This window comes from Apis mellifera, linkage group LG1 (genome assembly GCF_003254395.2).
Source record: "Apis mellifera strain DH4 linkage group LG1, Amel_HAv3.1, whole genome shotgun sequence".
NCBI lineage: Eukaryota > Metazoa > Arthropoda > Insecta > Hymenoptera > Apidae > Apis > Apis mellifera.
The window spans coordinates 26,019,398-26,037,450 of record NC_037638.1 but is presented as its reverse complement, the minus strand read 5'-3'; the positions used below and the strand labels follow the sequence as shown (position 1 = coordinate 26,037,450).

Below are 18,053 nucleotides of genomic sequence, written 5' to 3'. Positions count from 1 at the left end.
CTCTTATCTTGCTTCTTCAAAGGGAAAATATTTCGTTCGGGGATAGGAAATCTCTGTGGACGTGGAAAAGGAGATGAGACGCGCAGACAGCGCTCCAAAGTTTCCGTTTCATCGTATACATCGAATGGAAGGAAAAAGGCATCGAAGAAGGCATCTCGTAATGCGATATTTTTACGGGGGATATCCGAGATATTTGTCGTCCTCGGCTGTTAACAAACTTGCACGAGTAAAAAACCGTGAAAGTCCGTATTTTATCGTTGATTATTTCGGATAGATACAACGATCGATTCAATCGTATCAATTTAGAACGAATTGATATTGCTGTGTATTTTGTAACGTTACGAATCGAATCGAATTTTCACGTTTCAACAAAGCAGGAAACAAACGGGCCATAAACGTGTAATACGCGTTATATCATCAAATATTAAATAAATATCTATTAATTAAACACAATGGATCTAATTGTATATATAATTAAACGGAATACAATTAACAGGATACACATATTGCATACCGTATTTTATTTCTGCTCGCGATCTATAATCGATCTATTTGGGAAGAAATAAAATTTCTTAAACCGGTATGAAAAAATTAATCGAAACATTTCGAAGAAAATTAGACTGGAAGCCAACGGGGCATAATAAATCATAATAAATGAAATTAGGAAAAATTAAAAGGAATCGTTTTCCACGCGATGTGATTAAATAAAATATATTTTAAGTTTATGAAATTTAACATGTTTACGCGAAACACGAGGAAAGATCGAAATTTAATCTCAACCTCGCATTTCGAAAAGATAGTACAAAGGAATTAAATAAAGATTTATTAAAATACACAATTCCTAATTTCTTCCTTGTTTCGCAACTTAACTTCCATAAACTCGCTTCAACTGTGAATTCTTAATTAAAACTAACCGCGGAAATTCGCGGAAGGATATACCTCATATTGTTCACTTATTCGAACTGTATATCTTACAACTTGTCGCGGAGAAGTAAAATTAAAGGGAAACATGGCGAGTGATAATTTGTGTAAAAAATAAATAAATAAATAATACACGAATCTTATCTGGATTGAATCCCTTTCGATTCGTAATTCCTCCAAGATTAATCCGACTAACACGCTCGCGTTTGATCGATGCCCACTGTAATGGATTTCCCTATTGATCTTCCGAACGGGTTGTCTGCCGTCAAGAGACGACGGGTATTATGAGTATTAAGTACTTTGGTGCTTCTCTCGAGCAACAAGCTACGACAAGCTACGATAATAATTAACGCAAAAAGTTATGGATAACACGCGATAATTCGAATAGAAGAATAGATTTTTAAAAATAAAAAAACGAATTGATTTTTCCATTCGCCCTCAATTAAAAAACTTCTATCTCCCGCATTATCCTCCGACATTTTTATTGGAAGAACATTCTCACTGCCCTTGTTCCAAAAAAAAAAAAAGAAAAAAAATATTACACGTATATATTGGGAATAAAAAAAATTCCGATATTAAACTCGCGAATTTTTGTTACATTCTATTGGAATTTTCGTGCATCGAAACCGCTCTCCCCGTCTCCCTCCATCCCCCGTTTGTAGTAATCGTTTGTAGTAAATATTTCGATCGATCGATCTTGCGATTAATTAAAAAAGAACGAAGGAAAAAAAAAAGAACTAATCCGAAAGCGATTGAAATTACGAACATACGTGCATACATACGCGTTAGATAATCGATATTCCACTCCGCTCTTCCTCAACAATTATCCTTATTACGGAGATTATTTCGGGAAAACCACTTAATTTGCGCATCGAAGCGTTATTAAACGGATGATATATAAACGGCTCGAGAGAGCCCGTCTGATGCGCCCTTCCTCCTCAGGGCTTCGAAACTTTTCTCTATTATAATTATTATTATTATCGTAATAAATCCGTTTGAGAAAAAAAATTATATTCTACTTTAAAGAAAAAAGGGATTCCGTAAAAATTAATCGAAACATTCGATTCGAGAGTAGTTTGAGTAAATTAATAAATTAAAAAGAATCCATTTTCGATTAAGTATATATATATTTCAATCGACTTATATATCGATATATATATATATATTTCATTCTTTTTTAATTAATCGCAAGATCGATCGATTGAAATATATATATACATATATTTTTAATTTAATTCACGATGGAAAATGATCGATTGAATTTAATTTAAAAAGAGGATCGATATTATTCCACTCGTATATATCGATATTAATCGGGAAGCTAATTTCGGGAGGAGGTAACTACTTGATTTCGCGCACGAAAGCGTTATTAAAACGGATGCCGCAAAGTAACTTACAGTTGAGAAAAAAAATTAAATTCTACTTTAAAAAAAAAATATTAGGGATTCCGTAAAAATTAATCGAAATATTCGATTCGAAAGTAATTTGAGTAAATTAATAAATTAAAAAGAATCCGTTTTCGATCCGATTAAATATATATTTAATTTAATTCATGATGGAAAATGATCGATTGAATTTAATTTAAAATGAGGATCGATATTATTCGACTCGTATATCGACATTAATCGCGAAACTAATTTCGGAGGGGAGGCAACCACTTGATTTCGCGCACGAAAACGTTATTAAACGAATGACGCAAAATATCTTACAGTTGGGAAAAAAAATTAAATTTTACTTTAAAAAAAAAGTATTAGAGATTCCGTAAAAATTAATCGAAATATTCGATTCGAAAGTAATTCGAGTAAATTAATAAATTAAAAAGAATCTATTTTCGATTAAATATATATATACATATATATTTAATTTAATTCACGATGGAAAATGATCGATTGAATTTAATTTAAAAAGAGGATCGATATTACTTGACTCATTATCGATATTAATCCTTATCGCGAAGCTAATTTCGGGGGGAGGCAACCACTTGATTTCGCGCACGAAAGCGTTATTAAAACGGATGCCGCAAAGTAGCTTACAGTTGAGAAAAAAAATTAAATTTTAGTTTAAAAAAAAAATATTAGGGATTCTGTAAAAATTAATAATCGAAATATTCGATTCGAAAGTAGTTCGAGTAAATTAATAAATTAAAAAGAATCCATTTTCGATCCGATTAAATATATTTTTAATTTAATTCACGATGGAAAATGATCGATTGAATTTAATTTAAAAAAAGGATCGATATTAATTGCGAAGCTAATTTCGGAGGGGAAGCAACCACTTAATTTCGCGCACGAAAGTGTTATTAAACGAATGACACAAAGTACCTTACAGTTGAGAAAAAAAATTAAATTCTACTTAAAAAAAAAAATATTAGAGATTCCGTAAAAATTAATCGAAATATTCGATTCGAAAGTAAACTAATAAATTAAAAAGAATCCGTTCTCGATCCGATTAAATATATATACATATATTTTTAATTTAATTCATGATGGAAAATGATCGATTGAATTTAATTTAAAAAGAGGATCGATATTAATCACGAAGCTAATTTCGGGAGGGAGGCAACCACTTGATTTCGCGCATTATTAAAAAAAGCATTATTAAATGGATGACGCAAAGTAACTTACAGTTGAAAAAAAAAATTAAATTCTATTTTAAAGAAAAAGTATTAGGGATTCCGTAAAAATTAATCGAAACATTCGATTCGAAAGTAGTTTGAGTAAATTAATAAATTAAAAAGAATCCATTTTCGATTAAATATATATATACATATATATTTATCGATTGAATTTAATTTGAAAAGAAGATCGATATTATTCGATTCGTTATCCACATTAATCGCGAAGCTAATTTCGGGGGGAGGCAACCACTTGATTTCGAAAGCGTTATTAAACGCAAAGTAGCTTACAGTTGAGAGCCCCTTCGTCTGGTGCGGCGTTCCTCGTCGGGGCCCAAAACAGGCGGAGGAACGACCTTTGGCGAAACGACCGGCACGGTGGACGCCTCCAAATTCATCATACTTTCGTCCTCGGCTCCGACTTCGTACGGCTTCACCACTCGGAACGACAATCTGCGGGTGGCCGGCCTTTCTTCCGGAGGTTTCCTGCCTCCTGGGTTCAGAAAAAAGAAAAATACTCTTAAATTTAATTCGTGGTATATTTATATCAGTAGTAGGATAGGCAAAGAAGGGGAGGAAATTATTTTCACTTGCGATTTTATTCACGAATCGACGAGTTTCGAGTTTTCGAGCGAATTAACGACGCGTTCGTTTATTCGAAAATTCTTGGCCCACAGGGATCGGTTAAGCCCATTGTGTTTGCGTTTTGATCCGCTCGGCTGCTATTTTAATAATTTAACGTAATATAATCTATTACACCCCGTTGAACGTGTATAATAGCCCCGGTTAATATTTACGTTTTACGCGCTAAATTTCAATAATTGATCGTGTAAACTGATTAAAGTGCAACGTTAATTTGCACGGAATATTTACGAAAAGGAAGAAAAGGAAAGGATATCGTGGATAACCTAACTCGGATGAATCGGCGCTCGATTTCGATCAACGATCGTATTAACAATTTTCGCGATCGCGATTACGAATCTCTCCTTAACTCGATTCCGGTTTTAAACCGAATTAAAGTCTCGAATGGAGGCCGTTCAACAAGCGCGCAAATTAATTACGAACGGCGCTCGCCTCGTTACAAAGTATTTCGAGCATTAGAGATTAAAGTTCGAGTTAGAGATCCGGTTGAAATTAGATGAAATTAACCTCCTGGACACGGATGTGACTAACTGGGGAGAAGTTAAACTCGATTACGCGACTTTCGCCAAGTATCGCGTCCAATGGTCGATCATTAATGGTCCAAGGTCGTCTCTTAAATGTTGTAAAAGTATTCGAAAGAAATACGGAACGAAATGTCGCATTCTTTCGCCCGTCGATGAGATTTTTAGCTTTTGAACTTTAGAATTTTTTAAAAAGGAACTGTTATATTCGAAGAAGCGTGGGTAAATAACTCGTAAATAAATAAACTTTGAATCTAAAGAAGAAATATCGCGAGGAAAATTGGAAAAAACGATTCGAAGCAGGTGGTGGTTATGACATTTTGATCGGTGGAATATGTTTTTTCGAGATAATTTGTTTTCAACTTGGAAGAAAGAGAAATAGCGAGATCTTTTCAAAGATCATTCTCCCTTGAAAAAAGCGTGTTCAGAAAGAATGGCAGACTATATTTTTTGCAATAATTTGTAAGGAAGGTTCATCTTCAACTTGAGGAAATATTTTTTCGAAAAATTCGAAGAGCGTTTCTCATGCGTTCAAATTTCGTCCTCTCTTCAAGAAAAATTCCAAGGAAAAGTCTCAAAATTTGGTCACGACGTTTTGGAAAATCAATTTGAATGGCAATCTCTTTTGATGATATCGTCCATCGAAAAATTCGAAGACCTTTTTCAGAAAAAGCGTATCATGGAAGAGCGATCCTGATATTTTAGGAAAAAACTAAAATTGATAAAGTATTTTTTTTTTAATTGTTTGAAATAGTTGATTTTATTGAAATAGTTAATTCATCGAAGAATCTTCGTCTTCAGCTTCAAATTTAGCTACTATAAATTAAAGATACCGATTTCGATTCAACGAGTTTCGATGCTCGATTAGAATTAAAATTTTTCTCATTTTTATCTTCATAATCAAACCTCTATTAATTACACGACCGTCATCGTGGGCCATCATTTCCAATATATCTCTCTATTCAACGCGTTAATATCGAACGATGCATAAATATTTAAATACACGGCGATGAGAACAATTATCGACTTTTCATACTTGGTCGCATTAAATTTAATTTCATCTGTATCGGCGGCCTGTGAAAATGACAAAGATTCGCGGATAACGCGGTTAATAATCCGCCATTCACCGGATACGCGTTATACCCTAATGGAAAACTGCAATTTATCAACTACTTACATACGACACCGTTTAATTGAAGAGGGAATTAATTAATGCAGCCGCGGCTATCGTAAATTATTCACAATTTTCCCCGATGTTAAATACTCGGTAAAAAAAAAAAAAAGAAAGAAAGAAACGGAAAAAAATAAATTGCGTTGATACGGTTAATTACGACTCGCCTCCAAACATTCGACGAAAACGTGTCCAACGAACACGAGATCCCGTCACACGATGTTGCGTAGCCTGATCGAGATGTTTCTTTACTCGAATTATTTTAACTTTACTCCCCTTCGTTTCGTTCCTCTCCATAATGTGTAATTTTATATTAGCAAATCGACAAATGTTGACAACAAACTAAGTTTAGTTGGTTCTCCCTATTAATTTTTGAAAACAAATATTAATAACAAATTGTTAATATTCGACTAGGTTTAGCTGGTTCTTCCCCATAACATGTAATTTTATATTACCCTAGATATAGAGAGAATATAAATTATCGTTTTAATCATGATTTTTCAAAATGTAAGAATCGACAAATGTTGACAACAAACTGTTCGACTAAATTTAGTTGGTTCTCCCCATTAATTTTTGAAAACAAATATTAATAACAAACTGTTAATATTCGACTAGGTTTAGCTGGTTCTCCATAACATATAATTTTATATTATCCTAGATATAGAAAGAATATAAATTATCGTTTTAATTATGATTTATCAAAATGTAAGAATCGACAAATGTTGACAACAAATTGTTCAATTAGATTTACCTGGTTCTCCCCCATAACATGTAATTTTATATTACTCTAGATATAAAGAGAATATAAATTATCGTTTTAATTATGATTTTTCAAAATGTAAGAATCGATAAATGTTGACAACAAACTGTTCGACTAAGTTTAGTTGATTCCCCCCATTAATTTTTGAAAACAAATATTAATAACAAACTGTTAATATTCGACTAGGTTTAGCTGGTTCTCCCCCATAACATATAATTTTATATTACCCTAGATATAGAAAGAATATAAATTATCGTTTTAATTATGATTTTTCAAAATGCAAGAATCGACAAATGTTGACAACAAACTGTTCGATTAGATTTAGCTGGTTCCTCCCCATAACACGTAATTTCATATTACCCTATATATAGAGAGAATATAAATTATCGTTTTAATTATAATTTTTCAAAATGTAAGAATCAATATTAATAACAAACTGTTAATAATATTCGATTAGGTTTAGCTGGTTCCTCCCCATAGCATGTAATTTCATATTACCCTAGATATAGAGAGAATGTAAATTATCGTTTTTAATTATGATTTTTCAAAATGTAAGAAATCAATAAATATTAACAACAAATTGTTCGACTAGGTTTAGTTGGTCGTACGAGTGGCATAGACCGTTCAACGTGGAGAGATTCGTACGATTTTTACGATTCAATTGTAACGAGAGGTGTCCGATCACGCTTTTCCATTCTAGTTAATAATTTTCGTTGAGTTCGCGCGTCGAGCATGTTTCATTTCACACGAAAGAAATAATTGAAACGGCGCGAGATCGATCATGAGGGCAAGATAATCCTTTTAATCGAGATCTTGCATTTAACGAGGATGAACAAGGACTTTGATACATTTTTTTTTTTTATCGTATTTTATTACCGTGGCTTGAAAATTAATACTCGCCTCTTATATTCTTTTTTTTCAGTAGGATCGTTAGTATTTATCAGATATGCAGATGTATATATATATGCGAGATATCGATTCCAGCGATACGACGTCCTCATTGATGTCACAGATGCGTGACAACGGCAATTTTATGACCCCATAAATAAACGAAGTTTAATAACTACAGGCAAACACTATATCTATATCCGGCAGAGTATCCATTATTCAAACACCTATTATCCAAACGTTCTATTATCCGCATAAGTTGCTGTCCGAATGTTTCATTGTTTGAACGGTTATATTTGCTTTGTTACTTTGATATGAATTGATATCGCTCCCGTTAAAAAACAAAATCCACACCGCATATTCCGCATCGCATGCACGTTCTCAACAATGGGATTAATTAATTAACGAACAATATGTACGAATACGCGATAAAAATTCCAAGTACACAATTCCAAAAAAAAAAAAGGAATATAACGAAATAAATCTTTATTCCACGCATTTCTATAGATAGTTGGTATCAATGATTCAGTTAGATCGATCCGTTTTCGAACAAAACGTAAATAGTTTTCGATAATGGATTAATTAATTAACGTCACAAGCTAGGATTTTCAACGATATATTAATTAATTACTAACGGTAATAATAAATAAATCTTTCTTTCGCGTGATTCCATAGATATCTAATATGAATGATTCAATTTAGATTAGATAGATCCGTTTTCGAATAAAATAGCTAAATACTTTTCGATTAGTGGATTAATTAATTAACCAGCACACGAACAAAAATCATAACACGAATAATTTCTATCGCATCGTTTTCAAAAACTTACGATTTTCAATAATAAATGGACAAAAAAAAAAAATAAAATGAAATAAATCTTTATTCAATATATTTTTATGGATACCTAATATCAATGTTTCAATTAAATCCATTTTCAAACAAGACCTAAATACTTTTCGATAATAGATCGATCAATTAATCAACAGAAGAACGAAAATTCCAAATCCAATGACATCCATCGCATTATTTTCGAAAACCTATGATTTTCAACGTTTGTAAATGAATGGAAAAGAAGAATACAACGAAATAAACTTTTATTCCACACATTTCTATGGATATCAATGTTTCAGTTAAATCCATTTTCGAACAAGACCTAAATACTTTTCGATAATGCATCGATCAATTAACCGAAGAAAATTTCAAATCCAATGACATCCATCATTTTTGAAAACCTATAATTTTCAGCGTTGGTGAATAAACAGAAAAGAAGAATATAACGAAATAAACCTTTATTCCACATATTTCTATGGATATCAATGTTTCAGTTAAATCCATTTTTGAACAAGACCTAAATTAATAATTCCATCAATCTACTATTTTGATGAATAAACAGAAAAGAAGAATGTAACGAGATAAATCTTTATTCCATTTCTATGAATATCATGGATAAAATGGATTTGTTTTCGAACAAGACTTAAATACTTTCCGATAATAAATTAATTAATTAATAATTCATCACGACTTTCAACATTGTTGAATAAACAGAAAAGAAGAATATAAGAACGAAATAATTTTATTCCACGCATTTCTATGGATACCTAATATCAATGTTTCAATTAGATCCATTTTCGAAGACCTAAATACTTTTCGATAATAGATTAATTAATTCCATCACAATCTACGATTTTGGTGAATAAACAGAAAAGAAGAATACAACGAAATAAACCTTTATTCCACATATTTCTATGGATACCTAATATCAATGTTTCAGAGATCCATTTTCGAAGACCTAAATACTTTTCGATAATAGATTAATTAATTAATAATTCCATCACAACAAATTTCACCGTTCGCGAATGAACATTGAAAAAACGGAATACAACGAAATAAACTTTTACTCCGCACAGAGATTATATATACTCTTCGATTCGTCGCGACGATCCGATTATCTAGCATCTATCCTGTCTGGAGAGGAAGAAAACGTTCGCGGGACGTCCGTGACCGACTTTATCTCGCATGCCCCTCGTTTGTACACGCCGAGGGGGTATTAACAGGGTAGATAGGAATCGTCGTCGTCGTCGTACCCTGCGCGGAGATCGATGCTCTTTGCTGGGCAGCCGCGATGGCCATGGCGTTGAGGCCGGCCGCTCCTGGCGTCGCGTACACGTCGTAGGCCGATGCCCGCCTGGGCAGCTGCACAGGAAGCCCCAGGCCCGGCTCCGGATGCGCGTGCTGCGCTCCACCTCCCGACATTGCCGCCACGTTCTTCATTTCGTCGTCGTACGATCTTTGCCTCGTCATGCGAGACTTGCGAACCGTCCCGCCCCGCCTCACGTGCCTCCGACGCTCGTCCTCCTCGTCCCCGTCCAACGGTACATCCGGTGGCTCTCCTAATGGAAAAGGGAATCGGGAGAAAACGCTCGTTTCTTTTGCGGCCAATCCGAGTGAAACCGACGACAAGTGTTTTTTCACGAGTCTTTGTCACGGTTATTTATTTATTAGAAGAAAAAGAAAAACTTTTTTCCTAGTAAATTAGTTTTATCCTTGAAAGAAATCGCTTTCTATTGGATTGGCAACTAAGTAATTGCGGATTTTTTTTAGAAAATCAACTTTATTCTGTAATGTGTTGCCTCTTTTGATCAATGACCTTTTGCCATCTTTCAGGCAGCATCATAATCCCACGTTCATAAAACTTGTGGTTTTTATTAGCAAAAAAGTGAATCAGGTACGATTCGATATCATCATCGTTATTGAAATTTTTACCATTCAAGGAGTTTTGTAAAGATCGAAACAAAAAGTAATCGGATGGTGCAAGGTGAGGACTATATGGTGGATGTGGCAAAACATCCCAACCAAGCTCCAATAATTTTTGCCGAGTGACCAAAGATGTGCGTGGCCTTGCATCGTCACGATGGAATACAACACCTTTTCGATTTGTCAATTCGGGCCGCTTTTCTTCAACTGCATTCTTTAATTTCGTTAGTTGTTCAATGACAACAGAATTGATCGTTCGGTTGGGTGGTAAGAGTTCAAAATAGACAATTCCTTTGTAATCCCACCAAACTGATAACAAAACCTTCTTTCGACGAATACCAGCTTTTGATGTTGTTCAAGCTGGTTCACGTGACTTGCTCCACCATCTTTTCCGCTTGATATTGTTGTAAACAACCCATTTTTCATCGCCAGTTATCGGTCGTTTTAAAAATGGATCATTTTCATTACGTTTCTTTAGCAAATCGCAGCTGTTAATGTGTCGCGTTAAATGCTTTTCTTTCAATTCGCGAGAAACCCATGTATCGAGTTTTTGAACATAGCCAAGTTGTTTTAAGTGGTTTTCAATGCATGTATGTGATACATGAAGCTCACCAGAACGAAATTTATCAAACCAATTTTGACACTGCTTTTAAGGCTTCGTCGCCATAAGCAGCACATAACTTTTTGTGAACTTGCGATGCGTTTTTCCCTTTGCGAAAATAAAAAAGCAAAATATGACGATAATGTTCCTTTTGATTTTCCATTTTTCAACGAACGCCAAACGAAAACTACGTAACTGATCAAAAAACTTTTTTTTACTGATTGACAGCTGAATTGCCAACTATCAAATAACAAAATGTGTTTTACATTTGGACTACGCCAGCAAACCTAAAAATTCAACTGAAGCCATCTATGAGTGAAATCCGCAATTACTTAGTTGCCAATCCAATAAAATTATTTTCCTCGAAACAATTGGTCTCACGTTAGGTTTAATTATACTCGTGTTGAAAACATTGTGAACAAGTTAGAAAAGTATAAAGATCCGTTGAAAGGAAAATCTAAAGTTGGAAAAAAAGAGGAATGATAATAATAATAATAGGTTAAGAAAAGATTGCTCACCAGCGACGGAGGAGGGGACGACGGAAACTCTCTGGGGGCTGGTGGCCCTTCCCTTATCGACCTGGTGACGATCCGGCGAGGTCGCCCTGGACCTGATGCTCCTATCCAGCTCCCATCTCAGCTCCTCGCGGCGTTCCCCTGCAACCTTTCGAAACTATAACATTACGACACACAGATTAGAGTCTCACAGGGGATGACACCATTGCGTGAACGATTGTTTATGTTTTTCGCGTGACGTCGGCTATATATGTATCCGTGTTATACATATGATACCGAGAAGCTATGAGCAACAGCTGGGAGAGAAGCTGATATGTCTGGAAAATATCGAACGATGAGCTGGCAACGACTAGTTTGATCATTCTATTCTTCTCTTTTCTATATCCTTTTTTGTTTTCTTCTGATGTTCGAGACACGTTTTCAGAGTTTCGTCTTAACGGATAATATTAACGAAGTGCAGGTTTTAGAGGATATTAATTACCTCGCCTTCTTGATTCAAGTCGAGTCCTTTGTAACAAGGTTGCGCAATCGACGAACACCGTTTAATTAATATACTTGTAACGAGATATATAAGTACGCGATAAGAAAATAAAAGTTATTGGAAAAATTATTGATTTCCTCTGTTCGTTACGAGCCTCATTAACCACCAGCGTTTCCCTTTATTAAGATCTTTTCTATGAATGGTTTTCGAAGGAAATTTTTATCGACGATATATCATAATTCGATAACTTGATTCTTTTTGGATTTTAAATTTCTATTTATCGTTTCGTAAATTTGAAAAAAAAAAAAGAAATAAATAAAATTGATGATATTGTAATTTTTCCCTCGAACGAATTTCGAACGTTCTATTCTATCGGGATGACAAATAAATCGTATGGAAAGTAATCGTTAATCATTAATGTACAAGGATAGAAAAATGCAGTGATCACGCGGAAAATGGATTACTCTCTGTCGAATATAATTTCTCGAATACGAATATTTTTTCTTCTTTTTTAAAAAGTTATACAAGTAGAAAAAAAATATTCGCGTTTTTAAAAATATACAATCTCGTGCAAAAATATTTTAGTTAAAAAACGTTATACTATTTTTACATTTCGCCTACAATTTTATTATTCCATTTAAAAAAAAAAAAAAATTAATTCGTACGAAAAGTTTTCATTTTTCGTTGAATGCGCGAATGTTAAAGAATGTTATTTCGGACATTTGGTCGATGTAAAAAAAAGAAAAAAAAAATTGCCACTTGCTTTAAACTCGCATTTTGATAATTAAATAACAATGTTCGAGTAACGGATTCGCGTTGCGTTAAAATATTACTCGAAAAACGAAAAACGATTGGATATTTTGTCGCGTTTACGCATAATGGAATCACACGCGTTAGGATTAATTTTCCAGGGAGATTTTTTTCATTCCCGTGGAATAAAACTGATAACGTGAAAAAAATTCGTGAAATAAAGTCGTTGTTTGTAAATTAATAAAAAGTCTCGCTGAAACGAGAAGCGTTGTTCAAAGTATTATAAAAAAAAAAAAGAAGGAAAACGGGGAAAAAACTTTGGTTAATCCACTTTCCGTATTTCACAAGCAAAACTTAGAAAACAATGGAATTTTTACTTCGAATGCAAGTTGAGCAATAACTGAACTTTCTAGACCCGGATTACTTCGCAAGATTAATTCTAGCCTCGTCGTATTAACGTTTAATAATTCACCGGTTGATCTTGATCTATCTCTCTTTCAACTTTTCTAAGAGGAGAATAATTAAAATTTCCTATCTTCCCCTTTCAAATTTCTCGTATCGATATCTACAACAAACGATTGAAAAAATATTTTTATCCGCCAAAAATATCCTATAATCACAATTGTATTTAATTTCTCCCACATCCAATCGAAATCATAGATCCCCCCTACAAAAATCTACAAAAAGTTGATGCAGTTCCAGGACGAATTAATCAATTAAATTTAATTAGTAAACGTCCCGGAATCTTCTTTGATCAATGTTCAGAAATTTGTGGTATAAATCATAGATTATAGTTGAATCAACTTCATTTCAATATTTTTTAAATTGAGTAAATAAACAAATCTAAAAAATTAGTTAATATTAATATAACATTAGTCAAACTAAAATAAATTTTTATAAATTATTTTTTAAAATCCCAAAAAACATTAGATGTCCGAATTATAAGAGTTGATCTTTTAAATCAAATATAGTATATATATTTAATACTTCTAATGAGATTTAATTCCCCAAATAATACCTATAAAATGATTTTTAATCTATTTTATTTATTTATTAATTTTTTACTTATTTATTATACTAATTAACTCTAACTATTAATCAAAATTAAAATTGATAAAAAAATCTCAAAAATTGAATTAAAAAAATGAAATTGATATTGATAATAAATTTGTTTGAAATATTTGATCCATCGATTAGAAATAACTTATCAATAAATTGACTATTCATAACTTTGCCAATTATTATTTTCCCAAGAATTTTTTGACTAATTCAATCACGAATTATATTTATTATAAAAACATTAGTAAACTTATTCGAGATCGATTTAATATCTCGATTTGGAGAAAGGCGAGCAACGTACGCCTCCCTGCTCGATACTCTTCGAATTTGTAACTTTGTTGTCGGGAAACGTCAGTTAGGGAGAAAATTACGTCGCGAGATTGAAAGGAGGGGCGAAGAGGAAAGTACAGGAAATCCGCCGTTTTCCACGCGCGAAACCGAAGGGGATCGTTCGGTTATTTATCACCGGCCGAGCCGTACACCATTTGTCCAAGCAATTATTCTTTATCATCGTCTTCCACTCCGATCGATTGGCGATCCGTTCTTCCCATCGATGCACGCGAATCCGAATGAAATCTAATTTTCGGACTCCGCTCGATGTCTCTAATAAATTTGTCGTCGCATGGTTAGTCGGTGTTGGCGCGTGATCGCGCCGCCGTGAATTATCCATAAGGAATGGATACGAGAGCTAAACGATCCTCTGCATTCTTTATGGGCGCCGTTTCCGTTCCATCCATTTGCACGATGACCGCTTTTTCCGTGGCTCGCCGTTTCGATTTCGAAAACGATTTCCAGCTTTTTTATTCTCGCACCACTCGAGAGATTTGCGTCGATCTAATTAATTCGAACAATATTTATTCGATGAATTATTATTTTTATTTGATCTCTTTATATAGAAATAAAAAATTACACGAGTAAATTACAAAGAAATTATTTTAAGTCAAGAATCGTTAAGAATAAAAAAGAAAGCAATTTAACTCAAGTTAATATGTACACGTGTGTTGGAATATGTGGATATGGAGATATAGGAATATGGAGAGGAATATGGAGATTCCAAAAAAACGAGCAATAATTGAAAGAATAAATAAATATACCAATGAACTTTCTTCGAGATATGTTGCTTGGACTCGTTCCTGTAACGAAAGTTTTTGCAAAGGAAAATTCTCTGTAGCTCGACTCTTTCTTTACACTCTGAAAATTTTGATAGTTTTGGTACTTATATTATTACATTATCGAAGCATCCATCGATGACAACTAATCGAAGAAAATATAAACGCCACTCTCTGCCAAGTATCAGTATCGTTCGACAGTCTCGACGATTTGGCATCGTGCTATCATCGATATCGGTCTCGATTCGATGATATTTTCCATCGTTCATCTATCTTTGTTGACGTTTGATTTCGATATTAATTCAAGCGTGAAACACGAATTAATCGCGTTACGGGAGGATTGACTTGCATTTAATTGTGATTAATTACACGCAGAGCATCACTGTCGCTTCTGCGTTACCGAATATCATCGTGATAAAGACAAGAGGAGGATCGTTCCTCCTCTTAGCGGCAAACGTGTGATATTTCAATATTTTGTTAATCGACGAAAAAAAAAAAGAATTTGAGAAGACTTCGGTTGCGATGCAAATGCAAACCGCAATATTTGAAGTGAACGACGGAAACTGGCAGAATCAATATTGTATTTGGTGAAATTAAACTGGATGTATACTAGCAAGTTCGTCGTGGAGTTAAATTGAATCTTTCGATGATATATCGAGGAGATTGGCTTCGAATTTTCCACGTCTAAAATTATGGGAATTTATCTCTCTGAATGGAAGATATCAAAAAAGAAAAAAGAGCGACTTAATTTTCATCCCATTCCTAGACAAATAAAAGCAATTCTTATAATCGATATTTTTCAAAATTTCAAAAGAATGATCTCGATGAAATTGAATTTTTCAAAGCATTCTCGTTCTGCAAGCGACGAAGGGAGGAATTTATTTGAACGAAAAGTAAATTCAAAGAAAAGAAGAGATGATTGGAGCAAAAAGAGAGAGAGAGAGAGAGAGAGAGAGTAAGGAGACAAAAGAAAAATCCATTCCGTTCTAATTCTCTCATTACACCCAGCTTGAATTCGGCCCCTTTGTTGATCGCAACCGCTAATTTCCGTCTGTGTACCGGGCAAAAGGTTTTAAAGAGCCTCTGATTTCGCGACCTTTCCCTCCCTTTTTTTTCGACCGATTTCCGGATTTCCCCCAACTCGACCGTCCGCTCCCCGCCTGGCCTCATTTCAATTTCATCCCACTTTCTTTCGTTTCCGCACCCGTTTCCAATGAAATGAGATTCTGCCGATTCTTCTCCCTGGGCTTGTGAAAAAAAAAAGAGAAAAAAACGATTTCCAATAAATTTCTTAGAATCGAATGCGTCTCTTCGCCACGCTTCCTTATTGCCTTCCTTAAATCCCGATCATCCGATCATCGTGCGTTATTTAACTTATTACACGTTCTTCCCTTTTGTCAAAGTAGTTGACAATCTATCGAATTAGTTCCAAATTTTAATATTATACGTAATTTTAATTTTAACGTTAAATTAATCGTATTAAATAATATTAAATTATTGTTTAATTTTAATATTAAACTTTAATTCGTTTTGAAGAGGAAAATCTAATTTCCAGAAGAAAAGATCAAACTGGCTGATATTTAATATCCAAATTTCTATGTAAATTTTTTTTTCCCGACTAATTCGCAACTAATACATTTCGCTAAGATTAAAATTTTTATCTCGAAAGTGGCTTAATAAAAGCCCCGTTTCAAGAACGGATGCAGTAAAATTTTAAGAGCTTGGCGTTTCGTTATTAAAGTGTTAATTGTTCGATCACGTAATTATTTGTATAATTTTACAACGTAATTATATCAACAACCAACCAAGAGGATTAAAAAAATATCAACGGAGAAGGGATAAATTGGTTAAAAATATGGGAGAACCGTATAAAACATGGATGAATGAGAGGATGGGTGTGGATTTACTACCAGAGGAGGCCAAAAAAGTTTAATAACATTGAGCTGACATCAATGTACAAAAAAAAAAAAAGAAAAAAAGAAGCAATACAACGATTTATCACCTGCAATTATTTTAAACCTCCCCCCTCCTCTTTATACACGCAAATTGGAGAGGAATGAATTATAAATGGGAAAATATATTTCATTGAATAAATAAAATTCGAATGTAACATTCCTTATTATTGCTTTGTTAATAAGTAGAGACGTTAATTTCGAAAGTGGTTTATTAGCCCGTTTACACAACCCGTCGAAATCGTGTTTTATTATTCTTTGAACGATATGTTTATCGCGCTTAATTGGATTGGATTGAATTATAGAAGCGGGGAGGGAGAGAGGAAACATGTTGCATCAACGCGTGTTTTATATCAGTAAATTTTTTTCGAAATTTATTAAAAAAAAAACACGCGAATAAATCGTACTACGCTTCCAATAAATAATTTCACGGGAAAAATGTAAAAATGGTGAAACGTGGCAAGCCTCTTTAAAGAGAGAGAGAGAGAGAAAAAGGGTGTAATTATACATCTACACATCCATATCCCTGCAGATGCGTGCAGGTAAACGCGACGCAATGATGACGCGACGGAATTAGATCGTTCGAAATTATTCCTTTTCCCGCAACATTCGATCCACACACACACACACACACACACACACACACACACACACACACACACACACACACACACAAATATTTAATAACATTTATTAAGATTTCATCACGAGAATCCTGAAGAAAGGTTTAACGTGTAAACCCTTTCTAGAATATCTAGATCATGATATTCTAGATTCTAGATCTAGATATTCTAGATCTAGAATATCATGATGAATAATTTGTAATTAATTTGTAATCGGTTTTATTTATTGAAATTATCAAAATTATCAAAACGTGCTTATCTAACAACGAAGAGTGGAAAAAATTGAAACTCGATAATTGGTCAAAGTCGACGCACCTCGCTTAATAATAATAATAATAGTAATAATTCTTGGTATAAAATTCTGCTGAGCAAGCGCAGCTCCACAATTAGCTCCTAAATCCAGTTAAATATTATCAAGTCCTGCGTGCAACTCTTTCATCATTTCGGTGCGGCTTGCGTCATAGTCGGTGTTTAACGGTGTTACGTGGGTCGTGCTACAAACTTCTGCGAAAAACTCCTCCTCCTCCTCCTCCTCCTGCTCGAGTGACGCAAACGCGAACTTCAACTTCGTAGCGAAACTTTTCATTTTTCTTTTTTTTTTTAATTTGTTTTTTCCCTTTTTCCTCGTCAAATTTTTCTCCCACGACAGGGAAGCGAGGAAGATTGATCTCGAAACGTTATATTTCGAAGAA

The 18,053-nt window shown here is 33.9% G+C and overlaps 1 protein-coding gene and 1 long non-coding RNA gene across 7 annotated transcripts in view; one reads left to right on the top strand and one right to left on the bottom strand.

Moving 5' to 3' along the window:
- The window catches only part of LOC410756 (regulating synaptic membrane exocytosis protein 1), a 145,519-nt gene that overhangs the window by 52,345 nt on the left and 75,121 nt on the right, over window positions 1–18,053 (bottom strand). For all 3 annotated transcript variants that reach the window (XR_003306528.1, XM_026446269.1, XM_026446268.1), the window contains exons 7-9: window positions 11,391–11,544; window positions 9,602–9,907; window positions 3,827–4,028 (exon numbers count right to left, since the gene is read on the bottom strand). Coding sequence is in view for 2 of the 3 variants with exons in the window: in XM_026446269.1 (XP_026302054.1) it covers window positions 3,827–4,028; window positions 9,602–9,907; window positions 11,391–11,544 (662 nt within the window). In the remaining variant the exon portion in view is untranslated. The remainder of the gene's footprint in view (window positions 1–3,826; window positions 4,029–9,601; window positions 9,908–11,390; window positions 11,545–18,053) is intronic.
- Window positions 1–18,053, top strand: part of LOC107965445 — a 97,373-nt gene that overhangs the window by 54,532 nt on the left and 24,788 nt on the right. The window lies entirely within an intron of this gene.